The 17,439-nt window shown below is 42.8% G+C and overlaps 2 protein-coding genes across 3 annotated transcripts in view; both read left to right on the top strand.

The window, feature by feature from the left end:
* The first annotated feature begins 508 nt into the window (after positions 1 to 508).
* Ubi-p63e (Polyubiquitin-63E) lies at positions 509 to 3,963 on the top strand. Of its 2 annotated transcripts, none has more exons than XM_070659321.1 (2): positions 509 to 662; positions 1,391 to 3,963. In XM_070659321.1, the coding sequence occupies exon 2, from the start codon at positions 1,397 to 1,399 to the stop codon at positions 3,455 to 3,457; it is 2,061 nt and encodes a 686-aa protein (XP_070515422.1). In that variant the 5' UTR covers positions 509 to 662; positions 1,391 to 1,396; the 3' UTR covers positions 3,458 to 3,963. The 2 variants fall into 2 exon arrangements, with proteins under 2 accessions (XP_070515422.1, XP_070515423.1); XM_070659322.1 differs by lacking the exon at positions 509 to 662 and adding an exon at positions 669 to 1,248.
* A 9,027-nt stretch (positions 3,964 to 12,990) lies between these two features.
* The window catches only part of LOC139104005 (fibrillin-2), a 30,610-nt gene continuing 26,161 nt past the window's right edge, over positions 12,991 to 17,439 (top strand). Inside the window, exon 1 of the mRNA XM_070659224.1 lies at positions 12,991 to 13,066. Within this exon, the coding sequence (XP_070515325.1) occupies positions 12,991 to 13,066 (76 nt within the window). The remainder of the gene's footprint in view (positions 13,067 to 17,439) is intronic.

The following is a 17,439-nucleotide window of genomic DNA, read 5'->3' as shown; positions in this document are numbered from 1 at the left end:
TGATAATGTGCACATTGAAACGTCAATGTAATATTAAAAAAAGAAAAAGTTTCATTATAATTGCGTGATTAATATTTTATTTGTGATACTGAGAAAATTAATTAAAGATTAACGTAAAAGCAGATAATTATAACAGTTTCCATATCTGATAAACAGGTTAGATACGTGTATAGTATATCTCAAAATTAACCGTGTCATTTCTTTCTCGAGTCGTCGCCTTCGTTAAATGGTAGAAATAAAAATGAATAACTAGCCAATTACAGATATTTTAAGCACGTCTATTTCACATATAATATACTCTGTTCCATGTAAAAAAAATGTATCGCTACTCGAAAACGACCGATTAATTTTGTAATGCCCTGCATGTATATGTATATGTCGACAGAATATTCCAGAGCGTTCTTTGTTCCAAATCGATACGAGACACGCGAAGCGCAAGTCATACGGAGCATGACGTGCTACCAGCGAGCCAATCCACGGCGACGTGGACGCTGTTCGACCAATCAAACGCACGTACGAATGCAAGCCAGAGTCACGGTATAAAAGCGACATTAGTCTCGCTCGGGGGCTCAATAGTTTCTGTGAGTTCGTACAGACAAGTGTCCTTGAGCATTTCTCAAATCGTTCTACGTGAGATACGAAAAGAAGCTTTCAAACAAAAGGTATGATCATTGTATTAGTTTAAATTAGAAAATATTTAATTCCTGGTTCACGAATTTTTTTTCTTTCTTTTTTTTTCTTTTTTTCTCCTGGCTAAAAATTTAATTTACGTGAACGAAGAATGGAATTATAATAGTAATCTTGATTTTGGCGACGATACGCAGTATTTGACGTGACGCACGACTTTATTATCCATGAATCATCAGATGCACGCAATATCGATCGTCGTTTCGTGCCTGTTGCTAGGCGGAACCGCGGAGTGAATATGTATATGTATGCAGTAAGGTTGCTTCGATCGGCATATTTTATTGGATTAGGATATCCCGAGATTCAGTCGAAAAGTCGATTCGTATTTGCATATGCGTGAAAAGATGTAGGAAATTCGCGGAAAGCCTTTAGATCAGTCCAACATAAATTGTAATGCTTTCTCTGAATCGTGACATGGCGTCGGGAAGCTTGCTAGATAGCGATGTAAATTCGGTCATCAAAATGGCAGTCGATTTTGCTGCGTCATACAAGCAGCTCTGAACAGTTACCAAGCAACTTTTACTTACCAGTGCGAGTTTTTAAGTGCAGTTCTTCAACGAAGTTAGAAATATAATATACATTTTTGTAGACATTTTAGCATTTATAAATTAATTTTGTACGATATATTGCAAAATATGAAACCGTTAATAAATTTTATAAATGTGCAATAAACGAATTTATATAATACGTTTTTTTTTTACAGAGCACCATGCAGATCTTCGTAAAGACGTTGACTGGGAAGACCATCACTCTTGAAGTTGAGGCTTCTGATACAATTGAAAATGTAAAGGCGAAAATTCAAGACAAAGAAGGCATCCCTCCTGACCAACAGCGTTTGATCTTCGCTGGAAAGCAACTTGAAGACGGACGTACGCTCTCCGACTACAATATTCAGAAGGAGTCTACTCTGCATTTAGTACTCCGTCTACGTGGTGGTATGCAGATTTTCGTCAAAACTTTGACGGGAAAGACCATCACTTTGGAAGTGGAGGCATCTGACACGATTGAGAACGTCAAGGCTAAGATTCAAGACAAAGAAGGCATCCCACCTGACCAACAGCGTCTGATCTTCGCCGGAAAACAGCTTGAAGACGGACGTACGCTCTCCGACTACAATATTCAGAAGGAATCTACTCTGCATTTAGTACTTCGTCTGCGTGGTGGTATGCAGATCTTCGTGAAAACTTTGACGGGAAAGACCATCACCTTGGAAGTAGAGGCATCTGACACGATTGAGAACGTCAAGGCTAAGATTCAAGACAAAGAAGGCATCCCTCCGGACCAGCAGAGATTGATCTTCGCCGGAAAACAGCTTGAAGACGGACGTACGCTCTCCGACTACAATATTCAGAAAGAATCCACTCTGCACTTGGTTCTCCGTTTACGTGGTGGTATGCAGATTTTCGTCAAAACTTTGACGGGAAAGACCATCACTTTGGAAGTGGAGGCATCTGACACGATTGAGAACGTCAAGGCTAAGATTCAAGACAAAGAAGGCATCCCTCCGGACCAGCAAAGATTGATCTTCGCCGGAAAACAGCTTGAAGACGGACGTACGCTCTCCGACTATAATATTCAAAAGGAATCTACTCTGCATTTAGTACTTCGTCTGCGTGGTGGAATGCAGATCTTCGTCAAAACCTTGACAGGAAAAACCATCACCTTGGAAGTAGAGGCATCCGACACAATTGAAAATGTTAAAGCCAAAATTCAGGATAAAGAAGGCATCCCTCCGGACCAGCAGAGATTGATCTTCGCCGGAAAACAGCTTGAAGACGGACGTACGCTCTCCGACTACAATATTCAGAAGGAATCCACTCTGCATTTAGTACTTCGTCTGCGTGGTGGTATGCAGATCTTCGTAAAAACTTTGACGGGAAAGACCATCACCTTGGAAGTAGAGGCATCTGACACGATTGAGAACGTCAAGGCTAAGATTCAAGACAAAGAAGGCATCCCTCCGGACCAGCAGAGATTGATCTTCGCCGGAAAACAGCTTGAAGACGGACGTACGCTCTCCGACTACAATATTCAAAAAGAATCCACTCTGCATTTAGTACTTCGTCTGCGTGGTGGTATGCAGATCTTCGTCAAAACCTTGACAGGAAAGACCATCACATTGGAAGTAGAGGCATCCGACACAATTGAAAATGTTAAAGCCAAAATTCAGGATAAAGAAGGTATCCCTCCGGACCAGCAGAGATTGATCTTCGCCGGAAAACAGCTTGAAGACGGACGTACGCTCTCTGACTACAATATTCAAAAAGAATCCACTCTGCATTTGGTTTTAAGGCTTCGTGGTGGCATGCAGATTTTTGTTAAAACGCTGACAGGTAAAACAATTACTTTGGAAGTTGAAGCGTCGGACACAATTGAAAACGTCAAAGCCAAAATTCAAGACAAGGAAGGAATCCCACCGGATCAACAGAGATTGATCTTCGCTGGAAAGCAACTTGAAGATGGACGTACGCTCTCCGACTACAATATTCAGAAGGAGTCTACTCTGCATTTAGTACTTCGTCTGCGTGGTGGTATGCAGATCTTCGTGAAAACTTTAACGGGAAAGACCATCACCTTGGAAGTGGAGGCATCTGACACGATTGAGAACGTCAAGGCTAAGATTCAAGACAAAGAAGGCATCCCTCCGGACCAGCAGAGATTGATCTTCGCCGGTAAACAGCTGGAAGACGGGCGAACCTTGTCCGATTATAATATTCAAAAAGAATCAACACTTCACCTTGTACTGCGGCTTAGAGGCGGAAATGTCTGATACCACAATTTAATATTGTGTTGAATTGAATTAAATAGTTTAATTTTATTATAATAAAATCTGTTACCTGATTTATTAATTTTATTCCACTCGTATATAAAAAAAAAATTATCAGTATATTATTTTGACGAATAAAATGATCAGTTTTGTATATTATAATATATTTTGTCTTTCGACAGCTGTCATAAATACTCTGTAATTTAGATCTTACTCTGTAATTATAGATTGTAATTTAAATTTTTTTTAAATCTATAAATTAAACTTTGTACTATTTTTTTTTAATAACTAATGTATATTGATGGTATAAAATACAAATAAAGAAAATTAATAAAGATAAATTATTTACAAAATTTAATACTGATAATAAATTGTCATGAATATATGTATATTTTCTGAAATTAATTATGTATCGATGTGTTCACTTTCTGTATTTAAAATATAAAGGAAAATTTAAGTAAAAATGTAACTACAAAATGTTTGTGACAAGGAATAGACGTTTGATAGAATTTTTGTCATTTCTTGATGCTTTTAATTCCAATGTGCAATCTAAAATTGTAATTCTAAACCAATTTGTCTGAAAATTAAGATGACATAATTTTACAAAAAATACGACTCTCATTTAAGAACTGTTATATTTTTGTAAATGTATTTTTAATTAACTGTACATTTTTCTATGTTTTTACACTATTTTAGTAAGCTCGGAGGTTTCGATGGTAAGACTTCTGTTTTACCATTTCTATTACCATCAAGTAACGTGCAACTCGTGCTTCCCCTCGTCGATCAAAGATAGCGGTAGAAATAGCGGGAACGGCATCCGGTCTTCGATCAACTTCTTTTCTCGTTCTAAACTTCTGTTATTTCGCATACGTTTTCGGAGTCTCAGCATCGACAAACCTCGGAATTGACGGATCAATTTCTTTATTTTAAATTTCTGAATGACCTATATGAGCATGGAATTAAATTACCTGTCTGTTTTATTTATTAATTAAGGATTAATTATTATTTATGCAATTGTTAACGTTTTTTTTTTTTTTTAAATAACAGGAGAGTTACCTCGTCAAACATGGTTTTACAGTAAAAATGAATAAAAATATCAGCGGCGAAAAAAGCTGTTGTTCGATACTAAAGCTGATCGTACGTTCTCTCGTTTGGTTCACTTGACGCCGTGAAAGTAAATAACTTAAAAAAAAAAAATGAATATAATTGTTGCTCGAATGTATATTTAAATTATATTTTAGGAAATTACAGTTGTGCTTAAAGTACTATGTAAGATATCATACATCCGTAGTTTGATGCTGAAAGTTATTAAATATGAAACAATTTTCTTTAAGAACGAAGGAAGAGCAAATGACGTGCGCGAGGCGCGTGCTCTGTAATGCCTAGTCAGTATAAAATATGAACAGCGCGTTGCATGGCACTTGAACGGTTAATAGAAGATATTTTTTTAATGAAAAGGAACGTTACTTTACTTTATTAAGTTATTCGATAAATTCACAATAAAGCCGTTTAAAGAAAAAAATTACCGGTTTCCATCTTTGTACGTATTTATTTATAGAAAAACATTTATGTTCGTGAAAGATGGAAAGAATACTTTTCCTTACGTAAAAATTGCTTGGCAATATTTTAGCATAAATGCCCAGCAGTTAAGGAACATTTTATTAATATTATTTATACGGTCATTAATTTATTTACGATAAATGGAATATATTATTATTCCACATAGAAAATAATTCCCCTAACGTAATATCATTTAATTTAATGATGTAAAGGGTTCTCGATAGAAGAAAAGCAGGATTAATCTTGATATTTTTCCTTCTGACGGAAAAAAATCTTCTCAGACGGAAAAAGAGATAAAAGGCGATGATTTTAATTGCATATAAAATTATTCGATAATATTGTGGGACGAAAAGGAAATTAAATAGGAAATGAGAAGAGTATCACATTCGAGAGATCCGCTAAGTCCGCTGTTATCGTTACAGGTCTCGTCTTATTTCCGATGGGCGAAATAAAAGCGGTCGTCGTGTAATTGTTAACCAAGCTGTTGTTGCGTTTCACAATTATTTGCAGCGGGCAGCGTGTCCGGGTGTAGCGAATAGTAAATTAAAATTTTCGCACGCCAGCGAGATAAAAAAAAAAAAAATCATTTTTCTGTATCACGGAATTCAATAACCATCCTCGACGAAAAACATGTAATTTTGCCAATAACATATTTTTCTATCGTTTCCATCCTATTCTGTATTTTGGGAAAAATAGTTGAGCGATAACTATCGTTCGCGAAAAATCACAGGTTGAAAGACTACGAAAAAAAAGAAAAAAAAAAATGTTGCATTGTTCTATTACATTTGTTTTACATTAATTATTTTGTGCCATTGTCCGAATTATTTGTATAAACGTGGCTACGTGTGAAAGAAATAATGTAAAATAATTTAATTAGGTGCTACGTGTACTAACATAGTTTTACAATTTTATTCACCATGTAGACAATGTTGTATTAAAAAAAAAAAAGGAAAGAGGAAAAAAGAAACATATATTTAAAAAGAAAGACGGAGTTAGAGAAAATTATATTAAAAATCCTCTTTGAGAGAGCATTGCGTTTGCAAGAAGTATTGTAAATTTGTAAATTTTGTAAGAAGTAAAGATTTCGCCCATCCTTTTACGCACTCACGTGCCAGCGCGCATTAATTATCTTAATTATAATTTTCCGAAAGTACGAAATCCTGAAGGCGCTCTTTACGAAATATTATACTTTTCAATTTCTCCGTCTAACAAAAAAAAAAAAAAAAAGAAAAAAGAAACTAACAAAATTTCGGATACACACGACAAACACACACGCGCACTATAATCGTCCGCGCGTGTGCATCGCCGCGCGTGTGTGCGCGCTCGTGTGTATTTATGTGTACGGCTAATGATGGAAGAAAACGTTATCCACACAGGCGAGCCGCACTCCGTGTGTACCATACGCCTTGTACCTTAGGTAGGGCTGAGAGAACTCGAAGAGAGAACCGCAGACTTGCGTTCAGTCTAACTCGGTCCTCGAACTGGTCCCGTCCCGTGTGCGTGTCGTGGCAGCTTGACGGCCGTCAGTCACAGCATCCGCGTGGATACTCTTAGCGCGCTGCGCTTTTCCCCGACGACGCCAGGCGAGCCTCCCTCGTACGCGGTTAGGCGCAACGGTGACATACAAACTGCATCATATCGCTAAAGTGAGGCCTACGAAGACAGATAGTCTAGCATCATTTAATTCCTCGTTTCCGCGAAACAATCGCGAAGGAAAAAGCCTAAATTATCTCCCGTTATAGCGGTTACTTTACGGGAGAATGCAAAAATATGTAAATATTACGCGCTAAATTCTAATCGTCTCTTTCTTAAGAGTTCCTCCCGTGGAATAAACTTTGGAGCGTACGTGCTGGGCGGGCGTTCACCTCTCTTCCATCGACTATACGCGATGCTATAAAAAGAAGTATTCGAATTGTCGCTGAAATAATTGCCGAAGGAAGGGGAGGGGAAAAAAAAGATAGATTTTTCACGTCGATATTTTATTAGTCTTACAACGGCGGCTGTGTACTAATGTCCCGTATGAAATCAATAGGAAGCCGAGGCAAATAGTAATCGGAAGAGCGGGAAGTGGAAAGGCTCCGGCTTCTTTTTCTCTTGGCACTAACTCGGGTACTGATAAGGCACGGAGCAGCGGGAGGTCTGAAGGATCGCCGATAGAAGATTGAAGCGAAGCGGGTGTTGCGCGAGACAACAGATCCATCAGCGAAAATGAGCGGCTTGGCGGTTTGTTTGATACTACTCTCGGCCGTGATGGGTAAGTTGCGAGATAGATCAGAAATGCCTATTAACCGGAGATGGGGGGGAAAACCTTTAACACCTCGAGCTCTAATCGCTCGGTGCAGCAACGCGAAGATTATCGGTGGGTCTCTGCCGCACTCTGAGAAAAGCGTTGCACGCAATCGAGTCGAGAGCTTGTCAGGGAAACGTCGATTGGAATTGAAATCAAGAATTTATATATTTATTAATCGCACGAAGAGAGAGAGGGAGGGAAGGGGGGAAAAAAAAGAAAAGAAATCATTACTGAATTTTACATTCGATAAAGATGGATTTCTTAAGTTTTTACTTACCTGAAAAAGGATCAGCGTTTTCGCAAGGTAATGAATTCTTTTTCAATCGACAGTTTCGTAGAAGTTTGTTCCTCGCTTTGAGGTATATAAATTGTGTTAATAATTAACAAAACAATATTCCTCCTCTGAAACTCATTTGCTGGTTTCCACGCCGAAGTAACTCGCGGGAAGGGGGACGACGACTTTATCTCGCTTTAGCGGAAAGTTGAATTTTCGCAGCCGGCGAGCGTCGCTATTTGAATATAATCAATTACGGTTGACCAAATGGCAAAATGGGGAACTCTGCTCCGATTAAGCGCCATCAGCAGAACTATCAAAATGGACGTACATTATATGTAAATAACGGTTATATTTGACACAGAATACCATTTTGCTGTTCGATCGTTGAACATTTCACTTAGTTTTCAAAAGATAACTATTTCTCATCTAATAAAAAAAAAAAAGAGACAGCGAGTTTAATCGATAAACTAATAACAGAAATTATTTTTTTATTGTCTTTAATTTAATTTTTTTTTTATTAAAAACGCATTAGTAAAATATGCATATATAAGTTCGAAAAATGCATATACAAAAGTGTTAACAAGTCAAACAATTATCGGGCTCTGCTCGCAAGTATATTATAAATTCTATATCGAAACCTTTCACCGGCGAAGGACCCACGGAGAAATTAAACTCCAGAAATAGGAACAAAAACGGCCCATGAATCGTTAAATACGCTTCTGCGTCGTGTTCAGCTTGGCGTTCATAAATTCGCTGTTCTTTTTCTTGCCGCATATTGTCCGACTGCAATTTACAGCGTCGGCCTTACCGCAGTCGATTCTTGTACGCGAAGCAGCGAATATAAACCGCACGAAGCCGCGATGTCCAACAACGCCGGCCATTAAATCTTCGGTTCGACGTTCGTTATAACAAAAGTATCGGAAGACGTTGCTTTTTATCTTTCTCCCCGATATATCTTACCGACGATTCGGCTCAGCGAAAGATAGCCGGCCTAAGATTAACATTTCACGTTGTCTAGCGCGCTTGACGTTTAATTATTGAACATCGACGGCGCTCTCTTCTCTGCGGTGCCTTTCCGCGGCAGTTCCAAAGTTACCGGGAGCCTGATCAAGGAGTTGACGAACTTCTTGTCTCCTGCATTATTGTCGGAGCATCGAGGCGAACGCGGCGATGCGGCGGGCGGGCCTTCTTTGAGCGTCGCGGCGTTTTTGCGATCTGCCTCCGCCGACTCGCGCAGCTGCGAGCCAGAAGTCGCGAGGTCCTCCCAAACGGGTGGACATAATCCGATTTCTTTCGCCGTTCGAGATATCGCCGGGTCCTTCCTCGCGTTTTCTCACTCCCCCGTCTCTCATCCCGGCACCGCCGCCGCCGCCGCCGCTCGCCGCGTATCTGCCGCTTCTGTGCTTTCTTTTGTGTTTTCTCGCCGTTCTGGTGGTTCGACCCGGGTCTAAATATAGAGGCGTCGCGCAAGGGTCTGTACCGCTGACGGGTCAGAAGTAACTTGTCGCTATTAGCGGACGAGGGTCGAGACGCGCGAGGCGCCGTCGTAAGCCGGAGATCGCGAGACGCAGAAAGTTAACGTCGAACACGAGCAACTCCGGATGAAATTAGGACGCGGGTAGGATATTAAATTTTCCCGTGCGGCTTTTCCGAGACGTCCAACCTCCTTCCTCCGGGTTCCGCGCGTCCGCTCGCTCGCTCGCGGAGACCGAAATAGGATCCGTTATTTCGGAAAATCAATCGCGGATCCGCTAACTTTCGAAGGGGGAAAAAAAAAAAAAAAAAAATTAGGAGACTCTGACGAGCTCTAATACCATTCCCGTTCCACCGAAGCGAAAACAATCGGTACCACCGGCGGCTCCGCGGGCTGAAGAGAAAATTAACTTTTAATTCGTCAAAGAACCGGTTATTACCGCGCGATACACTCTATATACCCACGCTTTTCCGCTTTCTTTGTCGTCGCGGTATCGCGCAATTACTCCGCCATTTCCACTCTCTTCCGTTCGCCACAACATCCCGGTCCCTCAACGTCATTCATCTCCGCGACTCGAAAATGATAGCGCGGGGCAATTAGGGCGGAAAGAAGAGACCGTATATTTGTCATGAGATGGACTTTTGCTGATCGTAACAATCGGCATTTCCCCCCGCGAACGTCCCGCATCGTCGTTTTCGCTCCCGGCATCGCCATCGGCATTTCTGTCGTTTCGACTGGATTCGCTTTCTCACGGTACATTGGTTCCTTCCATGGACCGGCTGCTCCGAGCGGACTCCATTCCCCAAATTCCGCCTCGCCGTTACCGTACTGTCGTAGCAGTTTCTCTCCCGTCCGACATCGACTGCTCGCAACCCCGAGAGCATCGTTGCCGTCCTTAAGGAGAGAAGACCCACGTCGAAAAGCTCCACGTACTCCGCCTTTCTTCCGTCGTTTCCCTTAAGCGTCTCCTCACTCGCGATTATGGGCCCGCGGGAAGATCAGAGGCGGGTAGAAAATCCTCCCGCGACACGCGAACCGACGAAATATAAGGAGAGCATCGAATTCGCCGGATGTACGCCTCGCGAACGAGCTACGGCGGAAATCCCATTTAAAAATCCGTCGCTCCTTGCGACAGTTCCATCCTTGGAGTACACCTTTTTATACCTTTCGTAAAAAAAAAAAAAAATAGAATAAAATAAAATAAAGAAGGAAAAGAAAGAAGAGAGCTCCAACGAAATAGATGAGATAACAAGATCTCCACCAGATCCTCGTGCCACGTTGAAATTCTCGAAGCGACTCGGATCGAGTGACGTAGCTCTGTGATTAGTATTAACGTTATTAGTAGTCCATTAAGGAAGAAATGTTGAAGTTTAATGATCGCAAGGATGACCGCGTAGGTAGTTGAAATTTATCTATTAATTTATCGATAATGATTCGTAAGGGGAACGCAAATTTCTTCGACGAGGTATATACCTCGTCCACTTCTTATTAAAGCGGTGCGGGTGACTGGCGTGATTATTGAATGATTATTCTCGACGGTGATCCCCGTAGAGGCAGGTTGTTATACGTTTGATGCATCGCCGTGCTCGTTAACCTGTTATTTTTCGTTTGAATCGGGTTACGAGTGACTGCAACACTGACTCACAATCCGAAAATGTTCGTGGCGCGATCGGATGGATAAAACGTGCCCCGCAGTGACGACGGGCGGGACAGCGCGGGGGGGGAGGATCAATTTGCGGGTATCCAGGTATACACGCAAATTGATCCAGCCGGGACTTTTATTCGAATTTTCCTCGACTCCGGTCCCCCTCTCCCTTTTCTCCCCTTTATTTTTGCGCACAGTTCCACGTCCATTACGTATGCTAATGAGTTTTGTAACTCGGGCGCGCACGGCCCGTTCGGCCCGCGTGTGCACGCCCTGTTTGCTTTAGCGGAAACGTACGAGCGATAAATCACGCTGAAACTGGCGGGTAATTGCACGCGTGTCCGCGGTACGTCGGTAAGTATCCCTCCCCTCGAAATCCGATCTCTCATTTTGTCTACGATTAGATGCGAGCCCGCGGCGGCGACGTGGTGGACGGCACCGATCGGCGCGTTGCGACTTGATAAATTCTTAAGAGCCTGTCTCCTCCCGCTGTTCGCGTGCGAGGAGACAGGCCAGTTAATTGAAAATAAATATTAGATTTCTATCATTTTTTTTCAAATTTGTTATTACTCCTCACGTTCACGCGACACGCGTGTCCCGTGTTTAAAAAATTTACAATTTTATTTGGAAGTTACGTATAAATGACACGTTGTATTTTAATGTTAAATTTCGGACAGTGCGGGGAAGAAATAGGTATTCCATCCTCTTGAAAACTCATCTTCATTCCTGTGAAAATCGTAAAAAATTGCATGAAATATGCAAAAATGAAAATACGCAGCTGAAACGTACTGTGCTGAAAGTTGATGGAGATTTTTTTTTTTTAATATTTGTATTAAACAAAAATCCTCCTTTTGTATTTATCGTACAAATTTTTGAAGTTTTAATCACCATCAAAAAGTTACGATTTTTAACAAAAAAAAGAAGAAAAAAGGACAAAGCAAAACAAAAAAAGTAAAAAAAAAATCACACCAATTATTCCTTCAAAGAGTACGTTTTATTTTTTTGTTTTATTGTTTTTTCTTTTAAATGCACCTATTTATCTGACGCGCGCTAATAATTCATCTTAATCGAAGCTCTCCAATTACCAACCGATTACGTTCCACTCGGATTCTTGTTTGTGCTTGGTAATTAAATCTGCAGTTCTGATCAATGCACAATTTTATGACTTTGCAATTGAACAAACCAGTGCGGTAATCCATATATGTGCGAGTACATGCGCGAGGTGCATTTCCATATGCATGCACCAACAACCCGGATGGATGCGTGCACTTTCGGTATCCCGACGTACACGCGTATTTCATTTTCGCCGGGGCCCTTTTACATTGTTGCCCGAACACAAATACCGAACACGAAAATGCTTTAGGCCGCTATTGTTCGCGAGGAACGAGAGAGAGTCGCCAATTTATATCAGAAATTCGAACTACCCGCGGCCGCCGGATGATAATGGCCCAAAACGCCTTACGTTATTTATGGCTGTAACGGGCACGTGAAACGGTATTAATTAATTTCCGTGCCCGACGACATTCCCGAAAATTTATCGCGTGTAGCGAAATTCGCGTTCCGTCGTCGCGCGTACACACTCGGCGCCGCGCAGTTTCCATATTTCGCCAGGAAGTTTTTCCCGCGATTTTCTGAGGATTCGCGCTCGCGGATCCCGTCACACGCAATAAAACGATTTTAACAATACCGAGAGGAAAAGGGGTATTTATTGCCGTCAACAATAGTTGGTTGTCCGATAAAGTTTTATGCGAATGCGCGTATCGAGTAGCGATTTTATCCCGCCGGGCAATATTTCATTTGTTATTTATTTTTCGACATTTTCCATATTTACGTGAAATACAATTTAATAATTAAATCATGGAAATGTATTTTGATCCTCTCTCGCTCTCTTCGTCGCCCACCCTCTCCCGCGTCTCTTCAGGTGTTCAATATGTATGCGAAAAAGGATGTTACCGTTATAAATGTATGAAAAGTACACGATAACGTCGTCATAAATAACATCGCCGGTGCAGATTACGCATATCGCGGCCCGCGTGCGCCGTAGCGTGTCGAAGATCGAAATTAGCCGTGGAATTACGTTGAGAGGCCGAGTCACAATCACGGTGGGACTTTTCTTCCTTTTTTTTTCTCTTTTTTTTTCTTTTTAAATCGCCCAGCGACTCCAGGCGATTATTAATCAGAACTCTGGTCCAGAACGTCGCACATCCGACCAACGTTTATTTCCATTTTCTCGTCCGCGGTTCTTCGTGAACGCCATGCGTAACGAGAGCCTGGTCAGCTTCCTCTCGCCATGACCAGCTGTCATCTCGCGTGCTTCTTCGGGACCTATAACTCAGGTCACTTAATTTCCGACGAAGAATTGTCAGGTACGTGAAATACGAATCGAAACTAAGAATCTTTCCTTCTTTACTTTATGTTTTATTTTATTTTTTTTCTCTTTTCTCTTTCTTTCATTTCTTTTTTCTTTTTTTTTATTTCGAAAATCTTCAATATTTTAAAATAATGTTTTATCTTTCTACAACACTTTACTGCAACGCGAGATTTTATTTCAGCCCTTCAGCCGGCGCGAGAAACAATTTTATTTCAAGCATTTGGAACGTTTTAAACATGCGGACACTTTTCTACGGAAAGATTTTCTAGGTACTTGGGACTTTCAAGAATTTCAGAGCTTCTACTTTCCGATAATATTTGAAGCAATTCGAATCCTTATACGATCGAATTGTTTGAAAAGTTTCAAGAGGAAGGGGGTGGGATTCAGACGCCCGTCACTAAGCGCGGATCTCCACGACCGTCCGTGTAATCATCGTGACGGCGGATTTGTTTCTCCTTTCCTACCGTCGTGATCGGAATCGATCCCCAAGTAATGAGAAAATGTTGTTTATCGCTTTTCGAAGCGGTGGATAATTTCAAGAGTAATAGCGTCCTCACGCAACGCGTGTCGGAAGGCGGCGATTATACGTACATCGAGAGCTGCATAATACGGACTGATCGAGTGGCCGATTATCTGAAAGTGTCTAGATCGCGAGATCTCGGGAGCCTCTCCGTCGAAGTGCCAGCGGAACGATCGCGTTCGAGCGAGAAAAACACGGCACCGGGACGCGAAACGCGAGCGAGACGTCGGCTTTTGCGGTCGCTAATATCCGTTATGATAAGCCGGCGAACGTCGAACCTGATACGCCGAGTTGGTCCAGGACGAGCCCGATCGTCGCAACTCGGCCAGCGCGCATCGAGCAGCCGCCTTCTGCGGCTTTGATAAGTAATTCGATAGAACTGTGTCAGTGCCCCGTCTCGCAGCGGAGAAAACTTCGTACCGCCTTAAAAGCAGTTTCTGGCGCGGAAGAGTAGACGTCGTCGTCGTCGGTCGTTTCTTGAAAAAAGTCTCCCACCCCCTCGTATGATATACGCGGAACTGTATCGTTCTCTTCCCCCTCGAGCGAGATCCATCTCGCGGTTGACGGGCGTCGCGAAGATTGGACGTCCTGATAGAAACTTTTTCCTCCACCCCCGGAAGAAAAATTACACAAATTTTTTTCCCGCTTCTCTTTAGAATGCGGGATTAAAGTCTGGATTTTGGCGTACGTTTGAGAAATTAAGTTAACGCCGCTCTTATCGCGGCGCCAGGCGCCGCCGCGCAGGGAGCCAGCGGGGAGTCATCTCGGACGGAATCTCCGTAGCTCGCATCCGGATTCGGTCGATCGATTTAAAATATATTTAGGACAGAACGTTACTTCGCCGTGTAGATTTCCGTGCACGCGGCGTGAAGCGTTAATGTACAGTCTCGTAAAGCGCGGCGGTACGAAATCACAATATGGAATTCCGTTCTCGAGATCCGAAGAGAGTAGTAAATCGTCGAAAGTGGGCTTCGCGCTACCGGCGAAGTTACCCTCGGAATTTCACGTCGCGCTGAATGTATGAACCGAAAGAAAGAAGACCAACGAAAGCTATTTATCCGGCCGCGGTTGCGACGGACGTTTCTTTATGGGGCCATCCCCTGCATAATTGCCGAAGTTTAAGAGGTATCGAGAGGTCCGCGGGAGGACGTTATAGAAAATCCACGGTATTAAACTTAGGCACGGAGTCCTCGGCGTATAAGCGAGAGACAATCGACCCGGAAGGGAGGTGAGAGGTGCCCGAACCTCTTCGTGCCCTGCGAACGTCATTACTTATTCCCGCATAGCGCCGGTGCCTGGTGACGACAGATTTATCGGGTGAAAAATTCACGGGGAAGGAGCACGACGGCGTCGCGGGCTGTCTTCGGTTTCGGACTGCCAAATGGGAAAACGTTGTTCCTGTTGCGGCGGAGATTGCCCGACCGAGGACGTCAGTCCGGTTTCGAGGCGCGAGAAAATGCGCGCCGCAAATAAATCGACGTGACCGATATCTCCCTTCGTCGTCGGAAGCCCATCTCCCTTAAAAAAAAAATTAAAAAAAAAAAAGAAATTGCTGTTTACGGAAGCTGCGAATAATTTAGACCTCGGTAGGTGTCCCCTTTCTCTTTTTTCTTTTTCTTTTCTCCTATTTTTTATTTCTTTTTTATCGCTTTTATTCGCGATATCTCTCGCGAACGACCGTGGGCAGGGAGAGCCGCCGCAGAGAAGGATCGATTTTTATGCGCGAGCGAGTTACGAAAATTAATTACTCCTCTTCTGCGTGGTGCTCTTAAGCGTTGCGGATCATGTAAATAAAATATGCGGCGAGCTGGTTTTTGGTTTTATTTATCAAGACAGACACCGTGATAAATATCAAAACCGCAGAAGCACGTGTACGCGTCCGTTTCAAGTGCTCATTTCCATATTACACAAAATATCGCGAGGAGATATGAATAACGCATCAATTTCTTTTTTTTTTTTCCTCTTTTTTTTCTTTTTCCTTTTTTTTGCGCGCAGATGTGTGATCCGATCGTCAATATTAAACTGTTCAACAGCGATAACGCGCGCAAGAAAATTTCGAAATACAAGCTAAATATTTTCGAGTAAAGAGGACGACGTGCGTGTGAGTTGTGGCTTTTCACTCTTCCGGAGGCGCATCGGCGAGCAGTTCTTTTTTTCTTTTTCTTTTTTTTTTTTTTATTTCTTTTCGTTTTCTCTTTTTTCTCCCTCGCGCTCGTATTATTCAACGGTGAATGTCCGGAATATAAAGAACGATCGATAAAACTTTTTCGGAGAGGTACGCCGAGGCGTCGATTCTTTATTTAACTATATCCGGCGTGTTTCTATGCCGGAACGTCTCGATGGGCTTTCTTTGCCCTTCCCGCGACGATTGTGCCCGCGAAGCATGACGAACGGGGATCGCCACGAGGTGGATATCGTTAGGAGATAGACGCGACGTTGAATCTGCGATTTCGATCGCGATGGGGCCTCTTAATGGACCCGCGTGACTGACCCCGTCCTCCACCTCGCGCGTTGTCAAAGTCGTTGACACCGGAGGAGCCGAGATCATTGATCGCGCGTCGTTTGCACACACGTGTACCGAGAGAGCTACTCGAAGAAGACTCTGATACCAAAAGAGATGTTTCGGGAGGAAAGATCAATACTCACCGAGACAGGCCAATGGGCATAGATATGAATAAAAAAAAAAAAAAAGAAAGAGAGAGAGAGAGAAAAGAAAAAAGAAAAAAAAAAGAGGCGAAAAACGTACGAAGTAAGCGAAAGAAGGAATCGAAATGTAAATTGTGATACGTCGGCCGTTCGTGACCGTTTCCCTCTCATCCTCGCGTAACGACTAACGACACGTGTCGAACGGAGCGCGTTAATTTGAGAAGCGAACGGGGAACAATGAATCATTTTATTGCAGCGCTCTTACATCACGCCCGTTTCCCCCGGTATTTAATTTTTTTTATTTGCGCGCCGTCCGGCACGGCTCGGGAGGTGCGAAATTATCGAATGTAAAACTCCCATTGATCTTGGTTCAAGGGCGGGCGGCGCCCACGACCCCGCTGATCCAGCGCTGTCGGCTCCCGCAGCCTTTGATTTACCGATCTATGCAAATCAGGAAAAGGGGAAGGGTAATCCAATAATCTCGAGTGACGAGAGTTACTCGACCGTTCCCATACGCGGCCGTGGAAACTGACTCACTCGCCGGCAGTCAATTACACGAATTGGGGCCCTCGCGAGTTACTTTAATTAAGCGTTTAATTCTTCGTTTAATCCGGCGCGAAAAGCCGCGTCACGTCGAGTAACCCTCGCGAAAGTTGGTATTTCGACAGCGCGCCTGGATCCCGCGCGATTTAATGGCCGGATGGAACGGTGAAGACGCGGGAGGAGACGACCCCGAACGACGGTCTTGGAGGCTACGAATATTACTCAACGCTTCAGTGTGCCTCGCAAACGGAATTTGCGCCCATTATTTAACGAAGTGTCCGATTTACATCGCGCAGTCACGGCTAAGCACCTTAAACGGGATAAAAACGAACAACTTAATTCAATTGATTTAAATTTTCCCCGAGCTGAATCGGGATTCAGGTTATCCGATTAAGAATACGCTTGTTGCCGCTGTCGTTATCAAAAGCGCCCGCGTCCGAAAGGGGTAAATTAATAAGAGGACTTATATATATTTAAACGCAAGAGGAAAATTAGAATCTCGATGCGCGCGCGCGCGCGCGGTACGTCGGCAGTACGTTTACATCAATTTACGATGCACTTTGTAATGGCGAGATAAAGTGAGAAAAGAGAGAGAGAGGAGAGAACGGGAGGGACAGGTAAACCGCAGGCTGACCGAGGTTTTACTACTGGTTGTTTTA

This window comes from Cardiocondyla obscurior, linkage group LG07 (genome assembly GCF_019399895.1).
Source record: "Cardiocondyla obscurior isolate alpha-2009 linkage group LG07, Cobs3.1, whole genome shotgun sequence".
In the NCBI taxonomy this organism is placed as follows: Eukaryota; Metazoa; Arthropoda; class Insecta; order Hymenoptera; family Formicidae; genus Cardiocondyla; species Cardiocondyla obscurior.
The sequence above is the reverse complement of the archived record's forward strand: the minus strand, read 5'-3'. Positions and strand labels throughout refer to the sequence as shown.